Raw genomic sequence first — 26,573 nt, 5'->3', positions numbered from 1 at the left:
TTCAGGTATCAAAGTCCATAAGTATTAAGTAATAATAATAAAATAATTAAAGAATCATTGAACAAGTGTACTTAGGTATTACATAGCTATATATCAAAATTTGGGTTTTAGAAAGACATAATTCAATTAATTTATATAGTTATGCTTAAAATTGGTATTTAATAGGCATAAAATTTAAATTACTGTGCTTATAATTTTTTTTATTTTTAAATTACAATTTCTTTTGTATAAATTTTTTTTTAAAACTATATAATTACTTTGGGTTGGTAAAATTAAAGTAAATGTATTCTCAATTGTTTTGATTTGTTTTAGTTGATTTCAGAGAATTTTGGTTGAATAACTTGTTTTAGTCAGTATTTAAATGAAAATTATATTTTATAATTTTTAACTTTTTTTTTGTTATTTAATTATTTTAATTTAATAAAAATAAAATTAATGAACAAAATAACTATTGAAAGTTGGTTTTCTCCGATTGTTATTGTAACTTGTTTTTCTTTACGCTTTATTTTTTCAAACCAAAATTTATAAATATTTTAATTTCTTTCAAGAAAACAATTTTCCTCCCTCTCTAAAGTTTAAGAATTGTAAAATTAAAATTAATTTCCTTTTTATATATATTTTTATCTTAATAAATTTTTACATGAAAAATGTTTATTTAAATATTATATGATTAGATTCAGTATTTAAAAATATCATGATAAATTAATTATATTATTTTTATATTTAAAAACTTATTTATTTAGTTTTTTAAGAGATTATATATTCATTTTGCATATTATTAGTAATAGTATTTAAATGTGTAAATGATACATTAGTACTCATAAATTATTCAAGTTCGATTTAAATAAAACTCGAATTTGATACGATTATTATCAAGTTGAACTTGATTTCGAGTAACTTGACTTATCGAACAAATCGAATTCGAGTATCTTAATATTTAACTCGAGTAACTTATGAACCTAATTAAATTTTTTATTTAAAAATATTTTTTTATTATTTTAATTAAATTTTACAATTTTACTCGTATGTATATACATATATCTAAAACCCTAAACACTAATTCTTTCTTAGTCTCATTTGCCTCTCCTTTTCTCACTCACTTCTTCAGTGACGCCTTTGTTCTCTCTTTTGCCATTTTATCCTAGCAACCATCTCTTTCCTTTCTAGCACTCTTCCTTCATGTCTCATTTCAACATAATTATCTGTAAATTGAACAGGTTGTATCACATACCTACCTCTACCTTCAATCAACATTAGTTTACACAGAAAAATCAAATGCGTCGACTCCAAGTGTGAGCTGTTACTACACATTTGAAGGTTGAGGGAGTAATTTTGTTAAACCTTTAGCTACGCCCCTTGGCTAAAAGCTTGCTACAGGATGTTGTTTATTTCTACTTTAACTACTTAAAGAAAAAAAGAAAGTGTTTAAATAATATATGCTGGCAAGAGTACTTGTTTTAGTGTTTCCTATTTTGTTTACACTATTAGTAGTGCCTTAATGAAAGTTATTGTTGTCTTGATTAATTAGATTGGGCCTTTCAATTTTTTATGTTAAGAAATTTTTGAATTTGGTTGTTTGGATTTAACTGGCTAAATATTACGAAATTTTTAATTTTTTTATGTTTAAAATTTTTTTTTAATTTGATAATGTGTTTTTTATATTGTTACAATATTATTTTGTAAATATCATTATTTATTAAAAGAAAATCTCAATTTAAGTTTTAGACCAAATTTCAAATCAACTAATTAAGTTTTATTATCAAGTATATTAATCAAATTTATAAATTTTTATTAGGTAATGAGTTTTATCAAACGAGTTCGAGTTTTCTTTTAAGTCAAACTCGAATTAAATAAATAGAACTCAATTAAGTTCGAGTTAAGCTTGAGTATTGTAGAGTACTAACTTGATTCGATTCGATTACGCTCTTAGCAATATTATGTACAAATTAATGTTTATTTAAAAACATATTTGTATTAAATCAAAAAATTTGAAATAATATATTGAAACAACTAGTATCGACATATATAATTTTTTAAATAAAATCAAAATGATGTGTAATACGATATTAATAACCTTGTAAAATAAGCACTTATCAAGTGTATAGATACATATATATATATATATATATGCCTATTGTAGGTATTTACTTTTCTTTGTATTATTTTAACATTGAAAATATAAGAAAACAAGTTAAAATAGGGATTGTTTACTTAGTGTAACTTTTATATTTTTTTTATATTTGAATTAAAATTATTAAATTTAAAAATATTATTTTGATTAAAATGTGTAATGAATTTAATTTTAATTTAAGAATTCAAAAAAATATAAAAATTACATTAATATTATAAATAAATCCCTACTAATATATATATAAAATTCTTCCCAACCATTTTTTAAGATTCCTTGTTAAATTGTTTTGAGTAGCCAGTCAAATATACTTGTTCAACTTCGTGATTTTCACATGTACCTAATTTCCTGTTAAATACTCTTAAAAAAGGTCTTACAGTAACAATTCCAAATTGTGGCCTAATAGAGATAATATATATATATATATATATATTTATATCAAGGGATTAATTTACATTATGTAAAATTTAAAAAGTTTTATAAATTTTTTAATTATTAATTTCAATAAGTTCAAAGGATGTAAGAGAGAAGTAAAAAAATTTTAAAAATGATTTAATTTTATCTTTTAGATATATTAAAATCAATAATTAAAAACTGTATAAATTTTTTTTTAATTTTACATTGTGTAAGTTGATCACTTTAAACTTGATAACTTTAAACAATTTTCAATTACATGATATGAAAATAATATAAAAATAATATAATTTAAAATTTTAGTAAAAATTATATATGACTAAAGATAAAAATAAAAGAATATGTTTTATATTTGAAATATCAAAATAAATACTATATGATAATTTTTATATTTTGTATGTATCTGACATGAAACATTCATGATGCATTTACATGAATGGCTATATTGTTTTTTTTTGGTTTCATGTGACCTCTTCTCTATATCTCAATTTTGATTAAAAAAATAAATACATATATGTATTTCAAGCCTTTTTTTCACCCATTCAACTGTATCATGAAACGAGCACAAATACTAATGAAAAGTGAAAAACCAATTCTCTGTGCAAACAAAAAATACACATTGAAATAGAAAAAAAAATACGCTCTTCTAATATTAATTCTACTACTTCTATGAATATCGATCTGAGTATTTATTATAATTACAACAACAAGATTAAAACTGTACAACAAAAACCATATATATATATATATAGGAATTTAACTAATGGAGCGGATTATTTCATATCAGTCCTGATACCTCATAATCATAAATGCTGACCTCCTGCTGATGAATTTGAGAATAGCCATTGAAGGAATTAGGGTAATATTGCTCATCAACATCGAATAGCAATGTCTGAAGATCTCCAAATGCCAATGGATCCTCTTGCTGGATATTCACGAACAAGTAATCTGATGAATTCGTCTCATCAAAACGCATAGGATCATAGTTATAGTCTTGATTCATCTCTTCAGGACTCAAGGCTAAGTGGTTGCACTCCTGGAATATTGACTCAAGCGACACATCAAATGATGATTCCATGCTACTTTCAGGGTTTCCATCATCAATAACAGGCAATTTCTCAACGATTTGGGGTAAAGAATTAGAGGAAGAAGGTGAAGATAATCGTGAAACAGTTGTTCCATTGCCAGTTAGCTCTTGAACAAGGCTTTTGAAGCTGCAGCTGTCAGTGATGTACACCTTGGGCCGCAACACCTTTAGCAAATTGTTGAGTTGCTTCTTTTCACTTGAATCAGTCTTAGATATTTTCACTTGCACTTTACTTAGTATTTTCTTCCCCATAATTTCAAGGTTTCCAACTGGCTTTAATTTGGAATCACCGTCCCTGTCCTACAGGTTTCTAAGCTGTAGCGGAGGTACCCAAGATCCTTTACATATATATATATATGTATATGTGTATATATATATATATATGTATACACACATGAAGTTTAAATTGAAAGAGATATATAGGATATGTTGACATCATATAAAAATCATAGGCAAAAAGGTAAATGAAGCTTGTGAATTAAAATTTAATAATAATTTAAGTCTTTATTATTTTTTTATAATAAATTAAACTCTCAAACATCTATTTTTATCAATTAAATCTTTACTAAAAGAAAAATAATTCACTGTTTCTATCCAATGGAAGGCTTAATTGAATGAAAATAAATGTATAAAGATTCAATTAGATAAAAATAAATGTTTAATGGCTCAATTGATTTAAAATAAAAAATTTAGGATTTGATTAATTGTAATAAAATGTTAAGCACTTAAATAATTATTGAATTTTTATTGGAAGGCTTTTTTGACCTTATATTAAAATTATATGAAAAAAATGAAGGTAATATGATTTAAAATTTTAATAAAAAAATATATAAATTTCATAAAAATAAACAAAATATTTTTTTATTTATGTATCAACAAGAATTATAATATAATAATTTTTATACTTTACATATATTAAACACAAAATAAATAAATAAAAATATACAAATTAATAGCTCTAAAATAAGAGAGTGTAGGCATTAAGAAACGGAACAAGTGACAATTCAATAAACAAAATAAAATGTGGTGATAATGATGTTAACTCTGTTAATGAAATTTCTTATTAGGAGTCCTTGCCCACCCACCAACCTATATTAAATTATTATAATTCTTGCTTAATTTCTCTCTCTCCTTTTCACGGTATGATAAGAGAAAATGTGGAAATGTTTGTATTAACATGGTGGATGTAGATGTTGGTCTATTCAAAGAGTACTAGTGGTTTAAGGAATAAAATTAAAATTAATAAGATTTAATTAAAGTAATTAATTAAGAATATGAAATGATATATACCCTCTAGCTACAATGTGGAAGGGCATTGATGGCACGCAGTCTACTATTTAAGGATTGTCTCCTTCTCCTTAATTCTTTCCTTTTCCTTCCAATCACATCCTTATTTGGGAGCAAATTAGGAGAAATAAATTATCCTCCAAAAAAAAAAGAGCATTAAACAATTTGAACAAATTTAATTTATCAAAGTGGTGACAAACTTTTTTTTTATCAATTAAAATTTGATTTATGTAAAAAACCTTTAAAAAATAAAATTTTAAATACATTATTTTAATATTTAAAAATATAATTTTAAAATTCACTTGAATTTTAAAATGAGATGATAGATGAAAATTAATAAACGACAACTATCTCTAATTTGTATAACTTTATCTTTGAATAAATAAATAAATAAATAATAAAAATCTTACCTAAATTATGTCAAATATTTTATTTCTTCTCGAATTTAACCTAAAAAATTTCGTTTAAACTTTGCCCTCTTATTTAAATGCGTGATTAAGGACATCGATTGTAATTATATAATTGTATGTTCTGGTTGTTTTAATATGAAAAGAATATAGAAAAACATTCCATGATTGTAATTGTAGTTTTCCAAGTCCACATCATACACGTCAAATCAAGATCTTCAAATTTGGCTGTGGCTGTCTTGTCTGTGAAGGAATCTTTATCATTTTATATGTTTAAGCAATTTAATTAAGGTAGTTAAGGCAATGAAATTTTCTCTTAAATTATATAAATGAGTTCTTGAAACTTTGAGACTTGGAGATCAAGAATAGCATTGGAAATTTAATTTAATTTTTATTAAAATTATTTGTTTTAATTTAATTAATTAATTTTTTTTATATATAATTAAGCTCTTTCATTTTAGATGCAAGAATAAAATTTTTAAAACTAAAATACTTGTCTCACTAAAAGTCATAATTATAAAATTTTAATGAAATTACAATATAAAATTAAAATAAATTCACAAAAAAATTTTAATGCCTCCTTATAATTGAGACAAACAATTTGCCGTATTTTTATTTCAAAGCAGTAAGCATGCAAATATAAAAGCTCGACATTTAATTTGTATATTCCACAGCTGCGTGAAGTTGTTGGAAACTAAATAATATATCTTTACCAAATTAACTTGACTACTTGTACACTATTCTCTTTTTTTTTTTTAATTTTTATAAAACCTTGATCAAAGAATTTTAAACTTCATATCTATTAATTTTTAAGATTTTTTATACACTGATATTATAATTTTTAATTTTATAAAATTAATCTTATTTTTTACTTATTTTTTTTTATTTTTTACATTATACTTTAAAAATTATGTATCATCTTATTATTATTTATGACATTATCGATAAATATGATAATTTTTTATTTTTTAAATATATATGTAATTAGTGTCTTTTTATTTTCTTCTAAGTCTCAGTTAACACCTTTGTCATTTTTATAATAATTACAAGATTTCGTCCCTTGAATCATAGATCAACTTTAAAATTTAACTAGACCACTAAACCATGGGACAAATTTTAAAAATTCCCATTTTTTAATTATTAATTTAATTTAAATTTAAGTAAATAGTCTCCAATTGAGGATTAATTTAACTTATAAGTCGATCAAAAGTTCAATAATTGCTCAAATCTGTGTCACCAACCAAACCTCATGGTTGCCAAAGCATCTTCTCACCTCGTCGCCATCTAATGCTTTAACTTCTTATTTTCCTTAGGATTTTCAAACATGTACCATTTTGTTGACTAAAAATTATTGAAAACATGGGTCGGATTCAATTTCATATGGTTCATTCAATTTTTTGAGGGGTAGGTTTTGAAAATTAAAAATTTTTTGTTGTGCTATTGAAAAATTAAATGACTAGTAAAATTCTTATTGATTTTTTTTGCAAAGAAAAGCTACGATTTTATAATTATTTTTAATTGATAAAACTTCAAACAAGGAAGAATAAATGGTTAAACGAAAAGAATATAAAATTAATTTAATTAATAATAAAATTAAAAAACAATTAATATCATGAATAATTTTTAAATTATAATGAAATATTTAATGTGATACCTAAATTTAAAAAATTTTTAATATGATATTTAAATTATAAATATATTAATTAATGCAATACTAATCACTAATGTGATTAATGTTAAATAATAAAATGTGGTAAACAAATAATTCTTTAAACATCATATTAATTAACAGATTCATAAATATTATATTAAAAATTTTAAAATTCAAGTATTAAATTAATTATTTTGTTATAGTTTAAGAGTAATTTACAACATTAATCATTTTTAAATAAATTTGATTTAATATATTAAATAACTTTTAACTATTTAGTCTTTTCAATACTTTTTCATTAAAAATTTTACAATACATGATTTTCCAAAATGGTTTGAAAATTTTTATTGATTTATCAAACACTTTTTAAACTGTAATTTTAATGAATTTAATCGTGTACTTTTAATCTTTTATTGAAAATAGATTTAAGTACAATTGATTTCCGTAAATTCGAACTTTTATTATTATTATTATTTTTGGAAGAAATGAAATGATATTTTTAGAAATTGGACGGGGACTTCCCAATGAAACCTGATTGTAGTCCAGGCTTAGAGTCATTCAAGACCCGGAAGCATTAGAGCCGTAAAAATTGATGAGCCAGGCTTCTAAATTGGGTTTGGGCAACAACTTTCAGAGTTTCTACCTCAAATTTGGGTGGGCTCTAGTTGTGATTAAAAGCCCATTCGTTTTCTATGCCCTTAACCCTTTCGCTTCGTGCTTCTTTCTTCAATTTCAGCGCCTTCCCCCCAAGCTCCCAGCAGCCAAGCTTCCCTAAGCGCCGACTGAAACGTGAACGTCTCACCCAAGCCCCTTGCGACAGGCAGGCCAGTCTTGCGTCTCTTCCTTTTTCTTTCTATGACAATGGGTGCAACACAAGAGAACGGTGATGATGAGATGGACCAAAAAGTAAAGAAGTATCTTAGAGGAGAAGCTGCTAATTTGGAGGTAATATATGTTTGTATTTATTTCTTGTTTTATTTATTTTATCTATTTAATTTTATTTTTTGATCATTAGTTCATTTTCTGCAGGGATTAAAAGACAAAAAACTAAAGGGTCAACTTGCTGTAAGAGAAGAGTTGTATGGAAAATCTGCCAAAGCTGCTGCCAAGATTGAGAAAGTGAAATTCCTCTTCCCTTCTAATAAATGCGGTTTTTTTTTTAATTGTCTGTTTTAATTTGATTGTTCTTAAATTTGCCATTTTTGTTTTTCAGTGGCTTTTGCCAAGTGAGGGTGGCTATTTGGAGGCGGAAGGTATAGAGAAAACATGGAGGATCAAGCAAGAATCCATTGCTCGAGAGGTGGATATCTTAAGCTCAAGGAGCCAGTATGATATTGTTTTACCAGGTGCCAACATACCCAAATACTCATAATTTATTTCAAGTTATTATTATTATTTGCAGAAGGTTTTAGTGGTTTAGATTATAAGCATTATTTTTCTACATTACAAGATAACACAACCAACCAGCCTTTCTAGGGGTCTTAACTGTAATTTTCTAGATGTATTTTGTTAACTTGATGATAGTTATAGCTTTGTTTTTTTAGTTTTATATTTTTTTCTTGTATTCATTAGTTTGATGTCTACATGTGCAGAACTTGGTCCATATACTCTAGATTTCACCTCCAATGGTCGGTATATGGCAGCTGCTGGACGCAAGGGCCATCTGGCTATTGTTGATATGAAGACATTAAACCTAATTAAAGAGATTCAGGTATGCAGTGCTCCAGCTAAAATCAAAAGTTGTGGTTGTTAAGGGATGTTGTTTCTTGTTGCTTCAGCGATATTGTCTTATTTTGTGTCTCAAACTTTTCTAGTTTAGTGTTATTTATTTGAAAATTCACCTATGCTTTGATCTAATCAGCTTAGGGTTGTTCTGTGGTTTCAATTTAATGTCTATTGTTGAAGATGGGTGTTATATGGAACAATTTTTCTTGTAATTCATTCTACAAAAGGAATGCATGTGATACATGTTCTGTTTCTCATTCCACCCATTTGCCTGGGGGGCTTTGATATCAATTTTTAGTTTTATAAATTGATAGTATGGGCCAAATTCTCAAATACATCTCAGCTGGAAGAATATAAAATTCACTAGATAGAACTTAGAACCTATGGCAGCCAAATTCATGTGAACCATGCAATTGTTAGACCCAAGTGTCTTCTTTTCTACTGCAAGGCCCATTGGTTCATTCTTTGACTCTTATATTGGACAGCCATGCTATACCTGTAGCATCATCTTGGTATGAGAAACCTGAAAATGCCACTGAAGTGTTGTTATAAAGGACCTAAGATTGTAGTGAAGGTAAAAATTAATAACCATTATTTTGTTGTTCATTCATGATGATATATTTAAATTATAGACATAGACAATTTCAAAAGGATATAGGCTAATTTCATCGTGTTGGAACGTGCATATGCTCTTTTCATTGCTTTTTGTGCATTGAAGTCCTTGGTCAGGTAGCATCCTTAGGTGCCTATAGAATTCTGCAAGTTGGAGCAAAGTAGAACTTTGGTTGCATGCTTTGAATGTTACACAAAGTGGTCAATAAACTTGATCTACTAGTGAAGGATTCTATCCTGGGATGTATTGCTAATATTTCTATATTAGCAAAGTAATAGTATCCTGAGATTAAATAATTAGGTGGGACTATATAATAATAAATGATTATTTGCAATTTTTACTTTTTCCTTGTAGTTCAGATTATCCATTAATGCTTAATGTTAATCAGTTTCATTAATTGTATGGTACAGATTTTACTAGAGTGTTACTTTGATTTAAGTATAATTGCTGTTCTTATGTTTCTCAGGTCAGAGAGACAGTACGTGATGTAGTGTACTTGCATAATGAACTTTTTTTTGCTGCTGCTCAGAAAAAGTAAGCTTTCTCTCTTATTAGTAGTGGAAATTTCACTTAGAAAAATGAGTATTGTTCCTTATACTTGCATCTGCATGGAGTCTGCGCCTCAAAATCTATATGATTAGTTGGTGCATGTGCCTTGGCATAGGCCTGCTCTCTGTTGGATGCTAAACTGTCTTATGAAAGCAACTCATTTATCTTCATCAGTTGTACCAATTTAAAATTTGTTTTCATCTATTACTGATATTCCCATAAATCTAATGTTAAGTCATCTGTATGAAAGCTTTATTGAGTAATGCAGCTAAGATGTTAATTATTGCAGGTACCCTTATATTTATAATCGTGATGGAACTGAACTTCATTGTTTAAAGGTCAGCATACCTTTCTATGAATTGCACTACTTAATGAGTTGTGCGTGGTTTTTCAACATCTATGATTTTCTAGAAACCATTTAAATGGTTATTCTTTTCTTTATTAGACAGTAGGATGATTAAAAGCTATGGTGGGGTTTGTTTTATATCTGACCTTGCTGTTGTTCCACCTGCCTTTAATCCAGCTTACAATCTTTTCCCAGAAACTTAAAATAATTTCTTGTGTCTTGCTCTCTTCATCCTCCCCTCTATGTATGCATGTATGTGTTTGACTAGCATTCACTAAGTATGAGGCTAATCCGAAATAAAATTCTTGGTCTTTACTTCTTCAACTATTTTGTTTTTCCTTTGGCCCAGACATGTTTGTTACCTTTGGTTATTCTGTGGTTTAGATGGTGCATAGGCACATTAAATCTGATCATGATTCTTGTAGTACTACCTTTAGGAAATCTTTTGCTTTTACCATATTCAAGTACCCCCTTGGAGTCGGAATTCATTGTTAGCAACCCACTTTTGGCTGCATCCCTTTTTCCTTCTTGTTAAGTTTACTCAATATACATTGAGCAAACCGAGTTAAAGCTTTTATTTTCAGGAACATGGTGCAGTACTAAGACTCCAGTTTCTTAAAAACCACTTCCTCTTGGCATCAATAAACAAGTTTGGGCAGCTTCATTATCAGGATGTTACAATGGGTGAGATGGTAGGTAATTTTCGGACTGGGTTGGGCTGCACAGATGTTATGCAGGTCAATCCATTCAATGGAGTTGTTGCCTTAGGTCATTCAAGTGGTACAGTAACGATGTGGAAGCCCACCAGTGCTGCTCCACTTGTAAAGATGTTGTGTCATCCAGGACCTCTCTCATCGTTGGCATTCCACCCCAATGGCCATCTCATGGCTACATCTGGGAAAGAAAAAAAAATCAAGATTTGGGACCTGAGGAAGTTTGAGGTTATCCAAACATTGCCAGGCAATGCAAAGACCTTGAATTTCAGTCAGAAAGGCTTGCTTGCTGCTGGAACTGGCTCATTCATACAAATTTTAGCCGATTTTTCTGGATCTCAGAATTATAGCAGATATATGACTCATTCTATGGCAAAAGGTTACCAGGTGGGAAAAGTTTTATTTCGACCATATGAAGATGTACTGGGAATAGGGCACTCCATGGGTTGGTCTAGTATTCTAATTCCAGGATCAGGGGAACCCAACTTTGATTCTTGGGTGGCAAACCCATTTGAAACATCTAAACAGAGGCGAGAGAAGGAAGTGCACTCTCTGCTTGACAAGCTTCCCCCTGAAACAATCATGTTGGACCCAACAAAGGTTGGTACAGTGAGAGCAGCAAGAAAGAAAGAGAAGCCAACAAAGGAGGAGAGAGAAGCAGAAATGGAAGCTGCTGTTGAAGCTGCCAAGGATACTGACTTTAAAAAGAAAACAAAGGGAAGGAATAAGCCAAGTAAGAGAGCAAAAAAGAGAAAGGAGATTATAGATAGAGCCAAGAGGCCCTTATTGGAGCAAAGAATAGAGGAACAAGAAATGTCTAGAAAGAAGCGGAAAACTAATGCGGAAACAGAAATGCCAAAAAGTTTGCAGCGGTTTGTTCGTCAGAAAGCAACTTAATTAGGTTAAATCTGATTGCTCTAAGCATCATAAAAGATAGAGTGCTCTTTTTTTTTTTTCCCTCCACAATTTCTGCTCATCTGACTAAAAAAAGTATTGGAATCAGCGAGAGAGCAGAGATGTGTATGCTTTCTGTTCTATACATGTAGATGTAAAATAACTTGATTGTGCTTATTTTTGTTCAATAGCTTGTTTCCTGCATTTAGCATGGAAGTTGGAACCTATATTGTCTAATGAGGATCAGAAAACTGATTTAAGTTTTGAGGTGAGATTTAGTTCAGGTATGTACCATCGACTTCCCTAAACAATTTGAATTGAGATTGGGTTTCTACTTTCTAGAGGTGGATTTGAGTTGACTTTAGTATTATGTTTTACACTGCAAAGACATAGCAGGTTCTATCTACATTTTGGAGGCGCATATATAGCTTTGGATCATTTCAGTTTGGGTGGTTTCAATATTAGGTTTATGTCCTTGATTGTTTTTCGATAACTAGGATCTGGTGGGAATTTTGTGCACGTTAAAGTCAATGTTGTTTAGATTTTTTTTTTTTTTTTTATATAGAAGAAAGTCGTAATTTGGAGATGTGAGTTACCTATTTTAAAATTTAAATTTCAGATTTATTGTATGTCGTGTTTTAAGAGTTAAATTTAATACTATTTGCTTTTGGACAACTTAATGATTGGCTTGTAGTCTTGTATAGAGAAATTAGCTGCTGCCTTTAAAACAAGGAACCAAAGTGCACATGAAGTTCTAGAACAAAACTTGACATATGTTCAGACAAATAGCCAAAAATTTCAGACAACCTAATGTTCACAATGTGAGCTGTTATGTCCAATATATCCTTAAACAAGCTTCGGGCTCTTTGAAGTGGCCTAGATGCCGGCTTTAACTTGGTCAGAAACAGACCTGCACCTGCTTTAGGAGTCAGCCTGTCGGACCTCACAATGGTTTCTGCTACTTTTCAAAATTTTAAAATATTCTTAAAATAAAAATGCTAAAAAAAGGAAAAAGAAAAGCAAAGAATGAATAAATACATGTAAGAATAAAGTAGGATCAAATGTGGCAGCCGCAGCAAAGATAGAAGAAGCAGAGAGTGGAGACAAGAACAATGGCTTCCACGACATAAAGAACCCTGAAAACCAAATTGTCAACGATTTTCATGTGAAAATCAATAGGCTTCTTCCGCTTGAAAGCTGATGAGAGTTTCCAGGGCCAAAAGCTTTCCTTTCCAACCACTTTCTTCAGTGACCAACTCGTCTTTGCCATCACCAATAATTACAAACAAGGGAATGAAGAAGCACACAATGATCAGTCTTTGCTCTCTCTCTCTCTCTCTCTTTCTCTCTCTCAGAGTTGTGCTTAGAAAGAAAAGGAAATGCTTAATGAATGAAGTTATATTTATTTATAAATGTAGGATGAGAGGGATGTGGGATCAGATGCACTTTGGTTTCTTCAAACAGAAGGTCGTTTACTGGCACAGGCAGGCAGGAATATTCTATTTCTCTATCTCTAGTTATAAAATAAAAGCTTAATGCACTTAAATAGTAATAAAATGTTCTGAATTTAAAATTTTTTTAATATAATATATAAATTATGAATTTGTTATATAATAAAAATTTAATGTCATCTTGTTCAAATTATTTGAACTAATATGTTTATGATATTTTAATTTTTTATCATTGAAAAATAAATTTTTTTAAAACAGTTATAACTTGAATAAAGAAATCACAAATACTGTTATTAAAATTTTAAATTTATTAAATATCAAAATTTTAAAATAATTATATAAATCAATTAAATTAAATTTTTGTCAATAGTTTGGAGTTAAAATGAGAATTCGGAGTATGTCTATTATAGAACTTCCTTTGCCAGCTAATTTTCTCCTTGTGTTTCTTCGGATTCTGTAACGGCTAAATTACAATTGGTCATCAATCTCAAACGGTCATACGGTGGTTAGGCATGTCCGTTCCAATTTAGGTAGGCTTTTTCCTTTGCCATTGTTTTTAAAGTAGTTTATAACGGCTACCTAAATTAAATATGTTTGATGAATGATTATAAAGCTTTATGGAGTGGCGGTCCAATTTTATTAATTTATTTAGGTTGGTTAGTTGTTAGCTTTTGTTTGCCAGTTCACATCTTGGTTGCAATGCGTTGGAGATGAAATGACTTTAATTTTTATAATCATATGTTGCAACAAGAATCCCCAACTGAATAAAATGGCAAAAATCTGACTTGATTTAAGATAAGGAAATGAATTGGGGTTAGTATAAATTAGCTACGATTTTTTTTTTTTTGGGTCTTTTAATTCGATAATTAGCTCGGCAATTGAACTAAAAATGAATTTTAAAAATAAAAAAATATATATTTTGATCATTTACTTTTTTGAAAATTTCTATTTTATTCGTTCAACTTTAAAAAATTATAATTTGGACACCAACATTTATTAAATTTATTAATTTTTTATTTTCGCTATCAATGTAATACCTATCTACCTTATATAAAAAGAATTTCTGAGAGACTTTGTAGATGCCACCTATCTTTATTATGTTTTTTTTTTTTTTTTTTGTTTTATCTTTGTTTATAATGAAGCTTACCTCACCGTTCGTAAGTCTCAGTTTAGATACCTCGATTCGCAAATAGGCCAAAGTTAAAAGTCTTCAGACTTGATTGATGACTTATTTTTGTTGACAGTGCCATAAATAAACGTGCATTGCTTTTATTTAATTTTTTAAAAGCCATGACTGGTCAATCAAGTTTTTCTTTTTATTGGTGTATTTATTATTTATTTTTGCTTTTTGAATAATTATTATAAAATAAAAATAAATGAAAAAAAATATTATAATTGAATTAAAATGAACAAATGATTAAAATTTAATTATATTAAATAGTATAATATAATTAATTTATGTAAGAGTAGATAGAATCATACATTTTTGTTTTAAAAAAACATATATGTACCGTATAGGATGTAGCATGTTGTAGTTATTAAACTAAAATTTTTTTATTTTTGCAACATTTGATAGACATTTAATGCCTATAAATAAAAATAAAATCATAAAAAAAATGAATTTGAAACAAAAATAAAAAAAGTTTTACGTTTAGATTTGAAAATAATTATGAGATTTGATACCCAAAATTAATAGATGCACATATTCAATTTAACTTTATTTGACAATTTTTTTATTTACCAAACTTCTAAAATATATAGTATAATTTATGATAAAAAGATTGTATCATATAAGAAACCTAAAAATGTTCGAAATGAGAGGAAATAAGTAGGAGGAATGGATTTATGGAAACTTTATGCCTATGTTTATAAATATATTAATAAGAACTCAACAATACACATTTTCAACAAAAAAATTCTAAGCCCAAAAAACAATTAATGATCTGCATATATGTTTTAGAAGAAATGCATGCTTTTTTCAAAGTTTAGGCTCTTTTCCATTATTTTTTTTTTCTTATTACTCTTTAATATAAATTTAATCACTATTCATAAATATGACTTTCACAGCTTATAGGTGATTTCTACACGTGTGAATGATAATAAAAGGTTCAAATTAGCAGTATTAATCTCTATTCTCTATATTGAATCCATAGAATTTTGTTTTTCTTTTCAAATTATATTCAAACATTCCATTACAATCTGTATATATGCTTATATATATAATAAAATTAAAAAATAACTAATATCATAAGAAAAAACATATTTGAGTCTCACTTATGTAAATTAAAATTTTCATTGATGATGTATAGAAAATGAATTTTTGTTATAATCATTTTTAAACATAAAAAAAGCAGTAAACATTGAATTAAAAAAAAAAAAAAAGAAAGTTAATTTTCTTGGTGAGAAAAAATTATTGACAAACTTTTTTTTATTTAATTTAAAAATAACATGTCAAATTTTAGTTTGTGATACATGTTTTAAATTAATGAGAAAGCATATATATATATATATATATATATATTAGATAGAAGCCCACACTTTGTTATAGGAGTAAAATAAAATTATGTATTAAGATTTAAAGTTTTAAAGATTTAGGGTTTAAATTTTTTATTAGGATTGACACCTAACAATTCAATAAAAAATAATTGTATTTACAACTCAACACAGAATAAGACCTACCATTTGAATACAAAAAGAAGATCTATTACTTTGAAACATCAAATAATAAAAGAAAGTAATGGCATAATAAATATTATAGGTAAGTCCTAATTAATAATTTCAAGTAGGGTGATTAATAGATTCCAAGTCATATATACAGAGTCATAAAAAGATAAAAGAGTAACTTAGAAAACATGATAGATCATACATTAACAGTACAGTTACACTGTTTTTTTGGTGACAGAATATTCATCTTATTTATTAGAGTGATGGGAAAGGTATTTAATTAGAGTACCTTGATATCTGTTAGGTCAAAGTTAAGGAAGATGTATGTAATAGAGGTTTATCCTATATAAAAATTATTTTTTTCAAATATTTTTAATAGTTATTACGTTAACATATGACAAAACCTTTTACTTTCCATGTGAAACTTTTTAAAATAAAAAAAATTCAAAAAAATTATTTGCTTATATAATTATAAAAAAAACCATAATAAGAGTTGAGTATAGAAATGACGATGTGTTGTTGGCAATTACAATACCCTCAAATGCTTCTGTAAAGAAAAAAAAGCACCTAAATAATAAAAAAAATCCATAAAAATATATCTAACTTGTCAAAGAAAAACTAAACCTTCAAAATCTTAAAACTAACCAATATATTAAATTTCAATCACTTATTAAAACAAAAAAAATATTGCAACTAAAGATAATCAATTGAAAAAATAACCTACATAAAAATGAACCAAAAGATCTCATAAAAAATAATAAAAATTCTTTAAAAATTATCAGGTCCAAAAATTTAAATATTTTAAAAAATGTCTTTTAAAAACAAAAAATTTATAATTAAAAACCTAAAAATATTAGATTTAAGATTTTTTAATAAATTATAAAAAAAATTAACACAACTAATCAATACAAACAGCAATATAAAAAACTCTAGATATAAGATTTTCAAACTCTTTTTTTTAATCTAAAAAAATTAAAACTAAAAAAGATAAAACTTTTTAGATTATTTTTTATAAAAATTAAAAAATTGCCATGCGAAACAGAGGTAACATTCTAGTTGTAACAAATTTGTCACCAACTATTGTGAATTTAATATAATAATTTTCTTTACTACTTTTGTTTTTCTATGTTGAAATATCTTGGATTATTACTTTAATAAAAGCTTGAGATTTATAAAAAATGAAAATAAACCCTCAATTTTTTATTGCTTGAAATTAAGATTATGAAATTTTATTTTATTTTACAATAAGTCTTGAAATTTTAACTATGATTTTTTACTTAATAAAAAATTAAACTAAACCTTTAATATTTTTATTATTTAATGAGATTTAAATTTTCATAACTTTAATTTCATGGAATAAAATATAAAGCATTTATTTCTATTTTTTTATAAAACTTGAAAGTTTATTTGAATATTATCTTAAGATAATATAGATAATAAAACTATTAAAGTAATATATTCTATTAAATTTCATAAATGTTTGTGGCTGTAATGTCATGTCCATAGTGGACACTGATAATGGAGATCCAAATATTAATAAATTGTACTAGCGTTTGTAATGAAATTAAGATTTTTTAAAAGTTTGGTGACCAAAATAGAAAATTTAAAACAATTAAATGATCAAATGTGTAATTTATCACTTTTATATACATTTTTTTTTTTAAAGTTTGTAATGTCACGTGACATGTCATGTGACATGTTAAGTGATATTGTAATGTCATGTCGTGATCATAGCTATTAATTTCTTATGATTAAGTGACCAAAAAATATATTTAAAAATGGTTAGTGATTAAATAGAGATTTTTCGTGTATTTAAAATAAAAAATGTAAAAACTTTAATAGTTGTATGTATAATAGATCTGTCTATGAATTGAGTCACCTACTAGGCTCATAAGTAGAGCTTGACCCAGGTCAAGTCTTTAGATAGGGACTTCCTAGGCTTAGCTTATCCTAACTTGGATTATATTTTATTAATAAAAATTTTTATTTAAATTTAATAATATATTTAAAAATATAAAAAATACTAATATAGACTTTTTAAAATATTTTTTAATAATAAAAAGGGGTTTATTTGGGTCTCAATGGATGAATCAAGTTAGGCACTGAACAAATATTTAGAAGAGTCAATTGTTCTGACACAGGCCATGAACACTTCTAATGAGTAGTTTACCTTAAGCAATTTTCATTAACTTCAAACTTACAGATTATTTGTAATCACAATTAGAGTTATCCATAAGTTGGGTTGTATCATACCTAATTGACCCTTGAAAATTCTTTATCCAATACGTGGCTTGTTGAGTTTAACACAACCCATGAACACTTCTAATGTATAATTTACCCTAATAGTTTTTATTAACTTTAAATTTATAGATTGTACATTGCTTGGTGTTGCCGTGGATCATTATTTTTTTGCTTTAAATCAATATGAGAAATAAAAGGATTGGTGTTGAAGATGATATTAATATAAATGAAACATGATATTATTAATTTGTTTTAATTTTGTAAAGTAGTTTCTTTTAGGTTTATGTAAAAATAAATTTTTGGAGATTAAGCTAGATGAATATTTTTTTGTAAGGGATTAATAATGGTTATGGTTTTGTGTTAAATTGTTTGGATTTATGTTTGGATTCTACTCTTTTTTTTTGTCCAACATTGGTTGGTAGTCTAATGGATTTTATTGTAACTACATTTTTCAAGTGGTGATCAAATGTTTTTTGTTATTAAGAACGTTAGAACACTTGTTCAAAATATAAAATAACATGGAAAAACAAATTTTGATTAAACTTAAAAAAACGTTTGAAGTTATCATCACAATCTCAAATAATGTTGGATGCAATTATAATGCAAACAAGATTCTAACTCAAGAAATATAGAGTTATTGCTATTATTTGTTAAGGTGTCGTTATAGTCAACTTGAGCAAAATGGGCAAGAAAATTTTGATTGCAATACCATTAACTTTAAGTAGTGTCAATCTTTGTTATCATAGCTAGATTTTATAAATTTTGCTTTGCAGGGAATTTATATAAAAAAAATACAAAAAAAAATTCAAAAGCTACAAAAAGTGTAATGCGATGGTAAGTTTAAACATTCTTTGATGCATTAAAGATGTTTGATCTCCTTTACAATGATGTTAACAAAAAAGGCAAAGACTAAGTTATTTTTAGCTTAATGATCACCAAAAGTGCATTTAATCTTCCATGATTCCTTTTCCTTTATCCCTGTTGAATATAGTCATTTTGATTTTTTTTAAAAAAATGAATATGCTTACAAAAGCTTCAAATGTGTGAATAAACTGTTATGTCAATTATACTTACTTTTTCTTAGGTTTTTTTTTTGGCGATTCTTTAGGAAATAGATCATTTGAAAATTGAGTGTTTATTGGTAATGATGGTGGTTTTGGTTTAGGATTGTTTGTTGTTATAAAAGATGTTATTGGTGTTTGTGCTTCAAGGTCATTGGTTGTTATAGAAAAAGGTGTTGGTAGGCTTGGTAAATTGAGCAGTGTAGGCACACTTGACATTGCTAAAGACTAAGGTTGTGAGCCTTCTTTTTCAGATGTCATCACAATCAAAGAGTTTGAAACTCATCAATTTTTTTTATTGCTTTTGAAGTAAGGCCTATCTTCAATGTTCTTTCAGTGTTTTTTAGGGCTTGGATAGGTTATAGATGGATCATTTTATCAAATTCTTTTAGGCTTTGCAGTTTTGATATGGTAGCCCTGATTAATTTCTTTGCTTGTGCACTAAATGAAAAAATACGCATTTTTCCTATTACATCCTTGATTGAAAGTTCGAGTACAATGCTTGAGAATACACAATGCTTTATAGTCATAAAGTAGGTGTATACTAGTATCGTTATGTAGATAACAATGGATGAACCTAAATGAGAAGTAAGATTTTCTCATGATAATCTATGCACTAGAATTTTTTAGCACAGTAGCGAAGATCGGAGTGCATTGGTTGCATGCATTATAAAATCAACCATTTGATGCTTTGATACCTATGATTGTAGCTTTCAATTTGTACTCGGTTTGCTTTTGTTTAGGTAAAAAAAGAATAATAATTATGTTCGATTAAGGCACACCTAAAGGATGGTAATAATGGTTTGGAATAGATTGAATGGATGATCATACCTGTATGGTTGCTGCATCTAAAGCTAGTATTTTTGAAATGGTAGCATTCCTTGTTGGATTTTAAAAAGGTTGCTATGGCTATTGAACAACTTGTTGGATCAATTACACAATAATGGGCTCATTTATGTACTTAAGTGGTAGGATTTTTATGAATATAAGTACATTATGGTTAACACAAATATAGATAAAATTTAGAAGATTTAGCATGGTTTTATATATACTTGTTTTTAAATTAAAGAGTCTCAAGAATGTCCAAGTCAAGGTATATTTTGGTTACTGATGATAAGATAGCTTATAGGACTCCTAAATTCATTTTTTAAAAAATTTTTTTAGAGGTAAAAAAATAGTAAAATTGATTTATCAGTTGTTTAGATAAGGAGTTTTTACTCTTGTATGATTTGATAGTCATTCTAATGAAAATCAAGATTGGATTGACAACATGGTGCAACAATTGTTTTTCATTAATTAAATGGGCCATATTTTCATAAAGAACAACTTTTAAAATGTCAAGCCTAAACAAAATAATAATGTAACATTAAAAATGTGTATAGGATGATACTTTTTTAAGTCATAAGATTTGTAAATTTATTGCATGCCATTTAAATGTAAGTGTTTACCATAAGTCTTAATGTAGATATCTCTCTTTTCAACTTCATCATCTCTATTTCTCAACTGAACTTTTACTATGAGATTCAGAGATGTAATAACCTCGATAATGTCTATGAAATTAAATAGGAAATGATCAATTAATTGTTCTAGAAAAGTTTAAATTGGTTTGCTAAAAAATATTAGTTGGGAGAAAATAAACTATTTTACCTATTAATACTTTTCGATGGCTAATTCTGTCAAAAAATGTAATGTAAGGTGCATAGTTTAAATGATGAATTGGGTGTGATGCAAAGTCATCTATAATTTGTTCAACTTGGGTTTCTCTTGTGAAAAATGTCATTATATCTATGGGAACAACATTGAAAGAATTTTTTAACTTTGTCATTTGGTATTGGCTATTTGATAGAAAGAGTTTTCCTTGAGTACAGTAGCAAAATATGATATATCTGTGCTTCTGATCATGAATTATAGAGCATTTCCCCATTGAAGTGCCTACTTTAAGGTTTTTTTTTTTTTTTTTGGCTTCGATATTCATGAGATAGAATCGTATGTTGTCACATTATTGTTAGTAGAAATACTTTAGCATCCATGTCTAAGAAATCCATCCTTAGCATGAAGTTTGACTGGTTAGGTGTTATCGATTGCCAAAGTCAAACAATCTTTATCTTCATAGAAGGTGACAATTTATATATTTTCAATTCAATGAAATAATGGTCATTGTCTTTTAGTTTTGTCATCTTTTTATAGTGAAAAGAAAGAATCTAATCATGTGATCAATGTTGGAAAATATAGTAATTATTAGAATATACATGATACATTAACATTTAACTAATATGTTATATTGCTTATTCAATAATATAAAAAAGAATGATTATGCATATATAAAAAATAAAGAAAGTTCACTATGAGAATAAAAAAGGATGAATGTTTGTATGAAACAAAACATGAGATGAAAAAAATAACATATTAATAAACAAAGTATATATAAATAAATGTATAGTAAGGAATTCTTATGTAAGATTATCAAAAATTTCTTTATATACTATGTTTTTGGTTTCATTTCTTTATTTTTCATTTTTGTTCAAAATCTAAAGTTTAAAATCTTGGCGTGATGTAACTCTAGAGAGAGTAACATATAGTTGACTATGCGTGAAAACAAGCATAGATAAGTATAATCCAACATTGTTAAATGTTTGTATTTGACTTTTGTTAATAGTCATGGCATAAGAAAGCCTTACTAGGAACTCTCTTATTAAAGACAAATGGCAATTTCTTATTCTTAATTGTTAAGACAATCCTATACTTTGTTGTTGGAGAAGACGCCAAGCAAAATTTTTGTTCTATAACATTTGGAGCTAATCGTGCTATCAATAATCTAATACCATTGCACATGCTAGTATTTTGGTTTATATTTTTAAAAAGCATGGTGACAGCACTTATTTTAAGGTTAAGTTGGTATTTAAGGATACCTGAGAATTTGAGTGAATTTAAAAATTCAATTGGGTATAACAACTTTTGATTTACGTGATAATTTGATGTAGGTAAAATTTTACCAACACTGTAATATGTCATTATCTCTCTTAGAATCGAATCAGGCATATAAGAGTTGATAAAGTCAACAATATCATCGTAAGGAGTAATAATCGTTCTCTGTTTAAGGTAATTTGTCTCTAAAAATTTGTATTCAATGTAGGATAGACTTAGTTACTATTATCTTTATTGAATTTTTTGAATATGAAAGTAACGGATCTTCAGGTTTTTTAATCTAAAAGGGGTTTTTTTGATCATCATGACTAAAAGTGTTAATCTTACCATTATCAATATCCAACAAACATTAAGCAAAGTTTACAATTTCAAAACTATCTTGCTCATTTAAGTTTGTTTACAGTAATCACATGTTTGTTTTTAGATGAAAGATCATGTAATGACTCCACAAAGAAGATTGGTTAATAAATGCAACTATAATTTCTGCATTGCTTCTATATTCAACCATAAGAAGTGTTTGTCTAAAGTCTCTTCCAAGCAAAATTGTTTTCCCATCGAACGACAACTTTATTGGTCAAGAAAGGTTTTTTCTTATGATATCTTTCAAAATTTTGTCGAATGCCTCAAAGCAATTTTTGTGGACCATAAAAGTTTCATCCCACATAATGAGATTGATATCTTGTATTAATGTAGCAAGCTATGTGCCTCTTCTTATCTCACATGTATTATATTTGTTGATACTAAGTGAAATCTTAAATCTTGAATTTTTTGTTTTGCCTCCAAAAAGAAACAAAGATACAATTTCAGATGATGTTATAACAAACTATTTTTTCAGTCGATCTTATGCTAGAAATGATTGTATTCTGCAAGTAAATTTTTCCTATACCATCATGTCCATAAACAAAGAACATACATCTTTGGAGACTTTCAACTAATTGTTTAATGCTTTGATATATATATATATGTATTTGCTATGAATTCAAACTTGCAACACATTGCATATGTTGTTATTGAAGGCAATTAAGTCATAATTTAGTTCTTCGTATATCAATCTATTTTGTGTCACAAACATAAAAGATTTGTTAGGCATCGACAATTTGTGGTATAAAAGTAAACTGTAATTTCTATTGAAGGTCTATTCAAGTGTAAAGAGAACATGAGTTTTTAGCTCCACTTTTAGAATTTGATAGTCAATAACTTCGAGTACCTATTTTTGCTTAAATTTGATGTCTTTAGATAGCAACTTTCAATTGTTCTCTTAAAGCGCAGTTGTATTCATAACTTTATAAAATATGACCATTGTCACAAATAAATATTTTAATTTTCACTCGTTGCCCAATGTGCTGCTTGCATCAAAGCTTTTTTCCATTCTTAATCATTACCTAATAATCCTAATGCTTAACATCTTGATTGAAAGGTTGAATAAGCAACATTAGCAATTGTTCATAATTTCTCATAAGATCTTACTTTTTTGATAACATTTAAAAGCATCTGCATATAATATAACTCTCTTAATGCTGGATAAACATGGATGATTTTTCCTATTACTTTTTTCTGTTGTCTTTTTTTTCACCTTGTCTTAGTTTTTGACCAAACCTACTAAGTTGAAAAGTCTACATAAAGTAATTCTCTCACATTTTCATGCATTTAGTTTGTTAACATCCATTTTGTTAGCATTGTTTTTGTGATATTCGACTTTTGAAGTACTGTTCTTAAATTGTCCCAATTATTTAAATAAACATTCTATTAATTTGATAAATGGATTACTAGTCTTTGCACTGATGGTTGATGGTGATGCAAATATCCTCCAACATATCTCATAGGCAAATAAGTATTTGCAATCTAGGTACACATTTATCTCATCCATTTGATGGTCCTTTAATTGTTCAGATCACCTTAGATTTGAATTAAGTTCTTTATAATAGCTCCTGCCCTATATGGTCTGCTGTTTATATATTTGAATAAATATATGACAATCATTGATTTGCTATAGATTTCAACATTAATATGTACTTGATATTTAACAACTAAGTCAACACTATGAGGAACGGAACAATAAACCTATTATCCAACTCTACATTTTTCTTTATGACAATATTTGTTGCTATTTTCTTATCTTTTCTTTTGTACAAAACAAAATCATATTCTTTTATCACTATCTCAACCTAATTTTGCTTTAGAAAAAACTTGGAACACTTATCTTTTAATATGCATAGAGCAAAAAGATTGTAGCACTTCATGGTCTATGAATCATGAATGTTGTAATAACCTCATAACCAATAAAATCATATATTTTATATGAAATTTTTTATAATAAAATTTTGTCAATATTAGCAGCAATTGTGGGTTTGTTAATTAGATGAAGCCAAATGAGTATAGAGCATGAGACAATCTTTACTTTTAAAATTCAACAGCATATATGGCTACAAAGAAGGAAAGAAAAACTCAATCTTAGAAAGGTTTGTAAGACACAGTTATAGGAAACTTAAGCAATTTTTTTATGGTAAAAATTAATAGTTCGTTTACTAGCCAAAATTATGCCAAAGTGTTTCTTTTTGACAAATTCTTCCATGAAACTGCGAAGTTTTAGCTTAAATACCCTTAAAACAATGTTTGGTCTATCTTCAAGCTTTTGACCATGAATAAAATTTAAAGCCTTTTTAATCTCAAGCCGCTTTGCATTTGAGGTAAATGTAATGAATAAATATGGGAAGCCATAATAGCAACAAATGGCCATTGCATCTTGTTTATTTTGAAATAGGTAATGTGGATTGCTAGTAAAACTTGTAAGAAAATTATCTATTTGCCAATCAAATTACCTTGCATATCTCTTTTTGCGACTGCATTTTTTAAACCTTTGTAAATTTCAACCTTAAAACTTTTTTGGTTTTTTTGATATATCAGAGCTTGGTTTCTTCAATTGTTATGTGTGCATTCACAATAAACTATTTGAACAACCTGTCAACTCTTAATATTATCTTTTGCATGAGCATACATTGTTGTATTATGTAAGTAAAGAATTCTCTCATAGTAACTTTTTACCTTCTAGCTTTTGGTTTGGTAACATAGTTTATATATTCAATATCAATGCTAAATCCATCCTTTCTATACACAAATAATAGAGAATACTACATTGCCATAAAGGATGGATGTAATTCACTTATATGTTTGAGGCCATCTATTAAATGTTTGACTATAATATCATAATGACCATTAGACTGTCCAAGATCATTCGCTATTAACCTTACAATCTCAAATCCAGAAGGGCTATCATAGGCTCTGTCCCTAACATTTTTGGATCCAATTAGCTTAAAGCATATTGGGATATCCCTAGAAGCTTTATACCTATCCCTTACAATTTTAAAAGCTTTTACAATTTTATTAGTCTCATCTAGTATTCTTGATAAACTTTCAACTATTGAACTGTCCAAATTATTGTTGTAAAAGACCCGCCAAAAACATACATCTGATTGGAGATTTAATTATTTGTACCATGGATATAAAGCTAAGCAAATTTTGGCTTATTACTTACCACAATAAGTAAGGACCCTATCCTATGATGGTTTTGTCCATTTATTTTAAATATATACAAATTAGGTGTATTGTTTACATTGTTGTCTACTTTGGCTCCTATAAATAGAAATTGAAACATAAAATTATATATCCTAATGTTATCTCTAAATTGAATAGACTTCGTGCCCCCACCATAATTAAGCAATTGATCCAAAAAAAGAGGTGTTGGTTTAAATAAAGGTAATCTAATAGTTTTTTATTGATAGTAAAGCGAAAAAGTAGGAGAACATGTATCTTTGTATACATTATCTTTCTCTTCATACCACATTAAAGAATTATAAAAAATATATACTCAGCTTGGAGCAATAAAGTTGAATGATGAATTGCATCTTTTTATTAAGTTCAACAACACAAAAATTTGTAGTTATGATAAGAGCAAAATGAAAAAAAAATACTGAAAATACCTCAAGAACCTAATGAACTTACTTTTATGGTTACTATTGGTTGATAGATTACGTGTTTCACTAATTTCTCATTCTTGATGAGATGTAAACTTAGTTTACCAACAAAACCTTTGAATTTATTTAGAAAGGTTGTGGGAATCAAACAAATTTGATTTCTCTAACAATCAATCAATTAAAGAAGAATGAAAAGAGCAAGTATTTATTAAAGGTTAGCAAAGTTTACCATAAAATTTTGTAACATTTGTTTGTATGGAAGCAACAATTGCAGCATCCTAAAGGTACTTCAACTACAAGTGAACATCCTATAAATTTTCAACTGCATTACTATCATAACAGTTTTGGGACTGTTAGATGTAAAATTTTTAAATCAAGAAAAAATAGGGAAAGTTGCCACTAATCTTTTTTGTTAGGTTTGATTGGCCACCTAGAAAGTTTGCCTT

The 26,573-nt window shown here is 27.3% G+C and overlaps 1 protein-coding gene across 1 annotated transcript; it reads left to right on the top strand.

Moving 5' to 3' along the window:
- Positions 1-7,668: 7,668 nt before the first annotated feature.
- On the top strand, positions 7,669-12,039 carry LOC111305665 (Transducin/WD40 repeat-like superfamily protein). Its single transcript, XM_022903394.2, has 7 exons — positions 7,669-7,919; positions 8,004-8,093; positions 8,188-8,320; positions 8,567-8,685; positions 9,779-9,846; positions 10,151-10,199; positions 10,792-12,039. The coding sequence occupies exons 1-7, from the start codon at positions 7,830-7,832 to the stop codon at positions 11,815-11,817; spliced, it is 1,575 nt and encodes a 524-aa protein (XP_022759129.1). The 5' UTR covers positions 7,669-7,829; the 3' UTR covers positions 11,818-12,039.
- Positions 12,040-26,573: the final 14,534 nt, after the last annotated feature.

The sequence above is a fragment of the Durio zibethinus genome, chromosome 21, assembly GCF_047325235.1.
Source record: "Durio zibethinus cultivar Kanyao isolate XHJ-2024 chromosome 21, ASM4732523v1, whole genome shotgun sequence".
NCBI lineage: Eukaryota > Viridiplantae > Streptophyta > Magnoliopsida > Malvales > Malvaceae > Durio > Durio zibethinus.
Note: the sequence above shows the minus strand (reverse complement) of the source record. Positions and strands in the feature narration are given on the sequence as shown.

Bases quoted from the DNA above. Each gene is read 5' to 3' on its own strand.
- LOC111305665 (XM_022903394.2), top strand. From the start codon at position 7,830: ATGACAATGGGTGCAACACAAGAGAACGGTGATGATGAGATGGACCAA. The intron at 8,686-9,778 runs GTATGCAGTGCT...TATGTTTCTCAG, and splicing joins ACCTAATTAAAGAGATTCAG to GTCAGAGAGACAGTACGTGA. The intron at 9,847-10,150 runs GTAAGCTTTCTC...TAATTATTGCAG, and splicing joins TTTGCTGCTGCTCAGAAAAA to GTACCCTTATATTTATAATC.